We start from the raw sequence: 9,078 nt of genomic DNA on the forward strand, positions 1-9,078 counted from the left end.
AAAGACATTTCAGTTCATTTCATGAACCCCACTTGGGTTCAAGGCCGGTGTGGACTTTCTTTTTACCAACAGGTGCTGTTGTTGTCACTATGATTCTTCTAAGAATCTACTAAAAGAGCCTGTAAAGACTAAAATAAATGTGACCAAATTCCGAGCCCTGTGGGACACCTTGACTGACTTTACAGGAAAGCCTCCTCTTTAACATGAAAATCCAAAATAAATCTGACTTGAAGTTTTCTCAGTGCAGTTCCTGTAATTTCAATGACAAGTTGCATTCTTTGCAGTAAAGTTGGCCACCGGGAGTTCAGGTGAGCTTTAGCACCTGCCAGACAAAAGCAGGAACAGGAAATAAAAGACATCACACTTTTTCCAACAGTATCTAAAAATGTTTGCAGAAAAGGGCTCTCTTCTGTTTCTTCTTGCTTTGAGAGTTCTTGTTTTAAGATGATTTAAATTACAGAATTTTATAATTTGGTTGTGAAAAACTTTAAAAGGTAACACTGCCTTCTTACTAAATCAAGAACAGTCCGTTAGATAATCTTTCTGACCAATACAGAATACTGCAACACATCCTGAACCAAGAAATCACTTCAACACAAGCTGCCTGACAAAAGTGGAGCTTAAAAAAGATACATTTTATGCTGCATCTGTAGAAATTCAAGCACAGAGACAGAATAAGAGCCTTCACCGACATGTGGAGGAAACCTGGAGCCGTGGAGAACCTTACTAGTGTTACTGGCAGACAAAAAAGTCTTGAAGAACACAGAAAGGACTCCTGCAGGAAGAGATAAAAGAACTAACATCGACATCAGTTTAGTCATAAAAAAGCTTTATGACAAAATGGATCAATGAAAGAGTTTTCACTGCTAAGTGAAAAGATTACCAAGTCTCCATCCCACTTGGTTAAAACAATATTACTCACAAACGTTCAGACAAATTTTCTGTCTCAGCAGGACTGTTGATTGCACGTCTATCAGTTAATCCAAGAGAGGACAGCCTGTCAGAAAACACTTGGATGTGTTCGTTGTCCCAGTTTTTGTGGCTGTGAAGTTTCAAACTCTAGTATTACACATCATTTGATATCATTTACGATCTCTCAGGAATAACATGCACCATCGCATGCACCACAACACACATTTACAGAAACCAACCAGCGTGAGACTGACTACCATTAGTTTAGTCGATCATTGAAAGCATGGATGTTGGGTATCTGATGTGTGAAAGCGGCTCAGCTTGAAAATCATACTTGCTCTTTGTGCCATGACCCACAGTCTGGTAATGCCAGCAAAATGCGAATGGACATGGTTATTTTTACCCTCAGTCTTTCATAGCTAGGCAGAGCCATGTGGCAGCTGCAGCCTAAACCCCTGGGATTAACAAATTGCTGAGTAAAGCGGGAGCTAGTATAGTACTGTGACTAAGGGAGAGATACCCCTCTGTTGGTTGGTTGCTGTTAAATCTGGCTCATGTTTCCTGTATTTGCTACAAGAGTCATTCTTTTTTCTTTTCAGGCCAAACTGATCGTGCCTAACAGCACAGCTGGACTCATCATTGGCAAGGGTGGAGCCACAGTCAAAGCAGTGATGGAGCAGTCAGGGGCGTGGGTGCAGCTCTCCCAGAAGCCAGAGGGCATCAACTTGCAGGAGCGGGTGGTCACCATCAGCGGGGAACCTGAGCAGAACCGTAAAGCTGTGGAAATCATCGTGCAGAAAATCCAGGAGGACCCTCAGAGCAGCAGCTGCCTCAACATTAGCTACTCCAACGTCTCCGGCCCGGTGGCCAACTCCAACCCCACGGGCTCCCCCTACGCTAACACGGCTGAGGTGCTGCCCAATGCAGCTGCGGCTGCTGCCACTGCCTCCAGCCTTCTGGGTCAGGCTGGACTGACAGGAATGGGTGCCTTTCCTGCTGCCATGTCCAGTTTCTCCGGCAATGATCTGCTGGCCATCACCTCAGCCCTGAACACCCTGGCCAGCTACGGCTACAACACTAACACCCTGGGCCTGGGCCTCAACCCTGCAGCCGCCTCTGGAGTTCTTGCTGCAGTAGCAGCCAGTGCTAACCCAGCAGCAGCGGCTGCAGCCAACCTGCTGGCCTCCTACGCTAATGATGCCTCCAGCAGCGCTGGCCACCCAGCCACAGGCCTCGGTGGCTTCTCCTTGGGTTCCCTAGCTGCTGCTACTGGGGCTTCCAACGGTTACCTGAATGCTTCGTCCCCTCTGATGGCTTCATCTCTTCTGGCAACAGAGAAGCTGGCAGATGGGGCCAAGGACGTGGTTGAAATAGCTGTCCCAGAGAATCTGGTGGGTGCCATTCTGGGGAAGGGCGGGAAGACGCTGGTAGAGTACCAGGAGCTGACAGGAGCCCGCATCCAGATCTCCAAAAAGGGAGAGTTCATTCCTGGTACTCGGAACCGCAAAGTAACGATAACAGGGTCGCCAGCCGCTACACAAGCAGCGCAGTATCTGATCAGCCAACGGATCACCTATGAGCAGGGCGTGCGTGCTACCAACCCACAGAAGGTGGGCTAAGAGAGCATAGGAGAGAAAGTAAGGAAAGGATGAAGGCAGAGATAAAAGGGTATTGAAAGAGTGGAGGTGTACAGAAAAAAAAGAAATGTCCAAATATCGGTTCAGTATTTCAGTATCAAAGGAGAGAATACAAAGGAGGTGGTGGGGAGACAACCAAGTGTGTTTGATATGTGAGTGTGTTTTTAGGACTGACGTCCTGATGTTTTTTAAAAGTTTGTGTCAAGTGATCAGAGTAAGCTGACCTGGTCCACTGCCAAGATGCAGATTAAAGGGTGAGGCCGCAGGGTTTTCCTCACCTCCAAAACCTAATTTCTCTTTGATTTTCCTTTTTTTGTTTGCTTAGTTTTGTAAGCTCTCGTTTGCCTTTCAGACTTTGGCTCCCCAGGACCCGAGTGTCAGATGAAGATCCAGCCGGGCTGTCGAGCTGATTTACAAAGCTTGCTTTTGCAGAAAGCATTGTCGAGAGGGGAGAGGTTTCATTACGAGCACCTGAACTCAGCTCCACCTGTGGGGAAGCAATCTGACTTTGATTTATTAAAAAGAAAAAAGAAAAAAAAGATAGAGAAAATCTTCTATATGTTGACATCTGTTGAATTCTGGCTCATATCATAATTGACTTTTCTAAATTTGGGTATTTTATATTTTCATCCTTTATTTATTGAGACGGTCTCATTTAAACACAAAACCTTATCTAAACCTGTGAACACAGGTTGATCTGAATGTAAGAACAATATTAGCCTATTGCTATTTTTTATTTACAGGGATCAAATATTGTTTGCAGTGAAAGAAATGTATAACTCAAACCCAGACTGGACTTAACTGTTGCTGCCTGCAGGTATAGTTCAGGGGTTAAGTAATCAATGTGAGAGGATAGAGGAGACACAGGAATGTATAGAAATATTTTACATAAACTCACAGATAATGTTCCCATAAATGCACAAACACTGAAACGTATTAGAAATTCAGTCACAGCTACAAACACAAAGAAATAGTTTGATATTTTACCGTTTCTTGGTGCTATAGCATTAGGTTTTCTGCGGTTAAGTCCCGGTATCTTGTTGGGAGGCTAACGTTATGTCCTTCAGCCACGACTGGCTCAATAAATTTGTCTCCGCCTCTCATCAAATGACCAATGTTCATTTCAGCATTTCGGGATAAAATGTCTTTCTGGTCAGGTTGTTACTACTCCATAACAAGGCTTTCTGCTCCCCCCAATTAAAACCTGAACCCCCAATGATTAATCTTATCCTGCTTAATTTCTACGTTTTTGCGTCTCCCGAGAACCGGAGGTTCACGGCGCCCTGAAGCATTGTCTCGCTCGTTCGGTTGAGAACACAAACAGAGCACGATAAAAGCATTTAAGTAGAAAAACTGTTTGAACCAATATCTGTGATCCAAATAGTACCAAATAGTCCAGTGTCGTGCAGAAAAGGAAGGGGAGCAGAAGGACAGGAGATGAAGCTTTTTGGAGTCACTTCCTGTGAGCCATCCTTCCCAGTTCACATCAAAACACGGAGAAGACAGAGCCGTCCCACACTTGTGTTCCCAGAGCTCGCGCTGAGCCTGTAATAAAACATTGAAGCTTTTGCGTCCCTCTGTTTCATTGAAACCTGTTTGTCCAGCGTGGACAGGCAGTCCAGACGTACCTGGACTCCCCTCTGTGCTGCTATCATTCTGCGTGCGCTGAGTCTCTAAAGACTGCACTGTGAGACATTTAAACAGACTGTAAAGCGCTTTCACCCCCATTTGGGATGTGAATATATTTCAATTTGCACATCCATGTTGCACGCAAGACCTACTAATACTGACAGAGGGGAAATCTCTACACAAGTATTTACACACCCACGTCTTCTGATGTTTCTGTTCAACGCCACACTTAAATTAGTGGACATTTTCCAACCAGCAGACTAGTTGAACCCTCCCCATCTCGCCGCGCTGTTCTCTTCAGTCAGTTGTCCCGATCAACCCGAGCTCTATGATCAGCTGGGTTAGCCCGAAGCTGTGAGGGTTGGTGCTGCCTGACATGGTCAGAGAACATTTTCTTTTCCACGATTCATCAGGATCTGGAAGCGTTTAAAGCACCCCCGAACAGGTTTGCACCTTCATCCATAACTCCAATCTGGCCACCGCTGAAATTACAGCAAACGAGAACCTTTGACTGCCCAGGACTTTTGCATAGTAAGAAACAAGCACAAAAAAAAGGCATGTTTTATCAATGCAACTGGACTGCTCTTTTCCAGAGCTCTGACTGATGCTTTGCACCAAAATGCAGCTTGTGTTCTTTTTTCTCTGCCCCGCATTAACTTTCCTCTTTCTCTCAGCATTTCGGTCCTCTTCATGTTCTGTCTGTCTGTGCGTCTTCCTGCTGCGTGCTCTCCCCGCTTTCTCCTTCCTCCTGTCTTGTCGTCTCATGGGCGGGGCGTCGGCTGTGCTGCGGTGCATTGTGGGTCGTGGGGAAATGGAAATATTTTTCTTGCCTAAAGAGTTCACAAGGTTAAGACGCACAGAACACCTGCCTTCAAAACTGTGACACCCACTGAGATCAACCAGCAGCGTATCAGAAGAACAGGTCTGATTTCGACGGGTTTAGCCTTTTTTAAAGAAGCGTCTTTTGTTTTTTATTGTGAGGAAGGCAAATCTTGGTTGGATAAACAATGACGTGACGGCACAGCTCAAGCTTCAGCCTCTTTATAAAGCATAGTTTGGACGGAAGGCATACTATAAGAAGCGATGACCATGGAAACTTGTTTGCGACCTCAAAGTGAAACAACATCCTTTATGCATATGCTGTTATCTGAAAATGACTAGAAATCCTTTCTGTGGAATACAATATGTCATGTCATATGATCTATATGTACTTTATCGTAGCTATTCTAGTTTGTAGTCCAAATGCAGTTCATCGTTGTCGATCCAATGTGAAACTCTGTTATATTTGTGCGGATGGTGGGAGTTCAGGCAAAGCCCGAGTAAGATTAGCTTCGCGATTTGTTTGTGCATTTTGATGCTTCATCATCGGCCGGTGGTGTCCATATTCCTGTCACTGATGATTTAGTTTGACAGTAAGAAAATGTAAAGAATATTGGAAGCAATATAGTAGCATGTTGTCCTGTTTTGTGTTTTATGTCTGTTGTATGAACCTTTGAAATTACTAAGATTTTGAATGAATAGGTTTACATGTACTTTTGTAAGTTATGAAAATGCTGCTATTTGATAAGTAAACTATACAAAATATTTTAGTTTAAAAGATGTCTGGTCCGTGGATTTAGAGACGCGCTCCGGAAGGCCGGGGCAGAAACCCAGGTGTAAAGACAACTATACAGTGTTCGGTAAGATAAAGGTCAAAGTAATAATAGACTCTGTAGTGCGAATTGTGCCAAACTAGACCTCTGCAGCTTCTGAAATCATAGATGTGCGATCAAATGTTAGATATCAATAACTTGTTTAGAAGTGCTGATCAAGTGCCAATCCAACATTGTCATTTAAGTTAAGAAAAGATAATCAAACAAAGGACAAAGAACTCTCTGTGCATCGTTTTATCCCATAGCTACATAGAGTAAGAGTTAAAGGTTGTGATTTCTATGGATCCGCGTTGTTTTACACTCCACGCATTTTTCGTGTGTTCGTTTGACCTGTGGCTTCAGTACTGCTGTTTTCCCACAAATGTCTCTATAGGCCAGCATGGACAAAGCATAACATGTTATAGGCATTCATAACACAGCCATTAACAATCCAAAATGTGTTTGTGGAGTTAGATGTTATCTTTTTGCACGTCTTCTATTGCATGGTATCAAAGTAAATTATGGAGGAAAAAAGGTTATAAAAAAAACCAGCGAGTGTCTCGCAAACATTCAAGGACATAACACTGCATGCAGTCAGATGTAAAGCTCTTCAGTTTCCTCGCCTCATGTGGAAAACCTTTCTTTATGTCGTGAGTTGGGAGGGAGGGAGCTCATTGTTGTCATGTTGGCCCGAAAAAGAAAAAAAAAGACACGCGTGAGAGCCGCCGTCTCTCATCCGCTCATCCGTCCCGCCTTCATCAGAGAAGATGTTCTGCCTCACGCCCCCGTGAGGCGTGAACATGCCAACCAGCTCCTTGTGGTACTGGATATCAGGCCTGCATTTCTTTAACAAACAGGTTGAACCTCACTCATTCTTTCCTGTGATCTGTTTTACAAGACTTCAAGGCCCAGATCTACTCGATGAATGTACTCACGCTTTCTCTGTTTGACCTTCTGTTTTTATCTGTCTTCAGTGAAATTCAGGGCAGGAATGTTAACTTCATGTCAAGTGAGTATCTGTGTCGGTGACATGCTTCACCTGCAGTCAGGTAGGCCTCCTGCGGCCGAACTCATAAAGCAGATCTGTTCAAGGAACTTCCGATTCGCTGTCAACACAAGATTGTGTGTTTGTTGTTGTATAAATGCACTTTACTGATCAGAGGGTCATACTGGGTGTGAAATGACGCAAACTGTTTTACAGCTGCTCTGTTCTGAGTTGTTTTCTTTTTTCCGGCTTTTCTTTGTTGTTGAGAGTCTGAGGCTGCTTTCATTTCTTTCTGTATTCCCTGAACCTGTTGGGTCTCATGAGTGATGGAAAGGGCTGGATTCTCAGACTAACTGGAAGAGTAGCGCCTGTTCCCTCTCCAAGGCTCCCCGTCACATTCCCAGCAGCAGAGGTCTGCGTCAGTCACTGAGTGCTTTGTTTGCAGCATTCACTTCCGTCCCCTTGCTTTCAAAGATCCGAAATTAGAAATGCTTATTTTTCCAGCTGATCAGGATGAAAGGTTGAGCTTCGCCTGATATTAAAACTACAACTGAAAGTCTCAGCTCCAGCAAAGAGCCGAAGGCTTCTGCCTCTTCATCGCCATGAGACACTGAAGGGACTTTCTCATTGTTTTGAGTTGTTTGTCCACGAGTTTCAGCTTCACGTCTGAGTCCCGATGAACCGCAGGATCATTCCGAAAAAATTATCCTGATTTTAAGATCTCCTGGACATTCGCTCCACGCCCCCCCACCACAGAAGAGGCTTGGACTGCTCTGAATGCTACAAACTGATACAAGCTGCTCTCTTTAAACCAGTTCTCGCCTTTTCCACAGCCTGCACAACGCCACCGTTAGAGTTTGATCCACCCGCCCTGCAGCACAGGATCTGCTCCCCACAACACACAAGGCCATCATCGTCTTTGTTCACCGAACCTCCCATGAACTTTGCTGACCTTTTTCATCCCCACTAACTTCTATTTGTACATGTTGAAGCTTCAACTGTCCAACTCTGTGAGACTGTTTATGTTCTGCTGATCTGGACTGGTCTGCAAGCTGCTGGAATGCAAACGGAGGATTGCTTGTTGGTTCCCTGCAAATGTTCTCATACTTTTTCCAGAGTTTGTTCTTGGTCTCTACTCGTTCCATTTCAGAATAAAATGGACTGACAGCATACGATCCGGTAATTCCAACTGAGGCAAATGGATGTTTTGTTGATTGGGTAGATTTCTTGATTAATAACAACAGTTGCTTTCTATCATTTGTTACAAACCATCAAAGGGCTTTCAGGGAGAACATGTCTGTGTTTTCCAACCGGAAAAGTACCTTTGAACATGTTTAGAAATGAAAAACGCCTTTTTGTGCCATTTTAGTAAAAGTGTCAAAACTTTCAACAGCAAGTTTTTGCCAGTAAAAGTGCCAAATAATTCTTCGCTGAGCCAGCCTGCATCCATGTAGGAAGACGGGGATGGTTCTGTCCCACCATGAAAAACATCTGCCTGACTGTACGGCCTTTTGAGCTCATGTTCCACCATTGTTATGCTGCCAGTCTGTTTTCTGCTTCTGTCAGAAACATCTCAGAAGCAGTAAATATTTTCTAGACGATGTTAAAAAGAAAACAGTCACTGTGGTGAGGGAATGAGAGGACTTCATTGTTCTTATCGCTTTATTTGACATTATTCATTAATAAATTTAACGGTAATGACTATTTAATGTAACTGTAGTACTGTGTTTGTAAAAGAAATTCAGTGAGTTGTGTTTTATGACTCGTGGACTACCAGTGAAGTCAGCATTTCAGTGTCAATAATTGAATTGTTTTTTAAAGATTATTTTTGCGACGGCAACAAAGAGTCATTATAAATGTTCATTTTAACATCACCTGTCTTTGTTTCCTTTTGTTCTCCTCCTCTGTGTCGCATGGGTGAGAGAAAATGTCATGGATGCAAACTGGATCTGAGCAGCTGATGCTCAGCTGTGATGTTTCCACCTGGACAATCCTCACACAGATTAGTCTGCACCATCGTGAAGACATGGAGGTTAGTGTGGCGGGGCAACATCCTGTCCATCTGCAAACACAAACACGTCTCTCTAGTCTGCCATCACAAGCTCCCTCCTTTCTTTCTGTTGGATCGTGGCGGTCTGCCCTGTCCAGTAAGAGACTGACAGACATGCAGATTTCAGAGGATAGCAGACCTCCAAACAGCCCCAAATGTGAGGCAAAGAGAAGACCACCAGCACCAGAAACTGGCTGACATGCTTCCAGTGGCAGTGGCTGGTCCTCACTGTGA

At 44.2% G+C, this 9,078-nt stretch overlaps 1 protein-coding gene across 2 annotated transcripts in view; it reads left to right on the forward strand.

The window, feature by feature from the left end:
- The window catches only part of nova1 (NOVA alternative splicing regulator 1), a 48,765-nt gene extending 40,097 nt beyond the window's left edge, over positions 1 to 8,668 (forward strand). For both annotated transcript variants that reach the window (XM_004076027.5, XM_004076028.5), the window contains exon 4: positions 1,512 to 8,668. In XM_004076027.5, the coding sequence (XP_004076075.1) occupies positions 1,512 to 2,531 (1,020 nt within the window). In that variant the 3' untranslated portion in view covers positions 2,532 to 8,668. The remainder of the gene's footprint in view (positions 1 to 1,511) is intronic.
- The last annotated feature ends 410 nt before the right edge of the window (positions 8,669 to 9,078 follow it).

This window comes from Oryzias latipes, chromosome 14, assembly GCF_053564925.1.
Source record: "Oryzias latipes strain Hd-rR chromosome 14, Olatipes_Hd-rR_3.1".
Lineage (NCBI taxonomy): Eukaryota > Metazoa > Chordata > Actinopteri > Beloniformes > Adrianichthyidae > Oryzias > Oryzias latipes.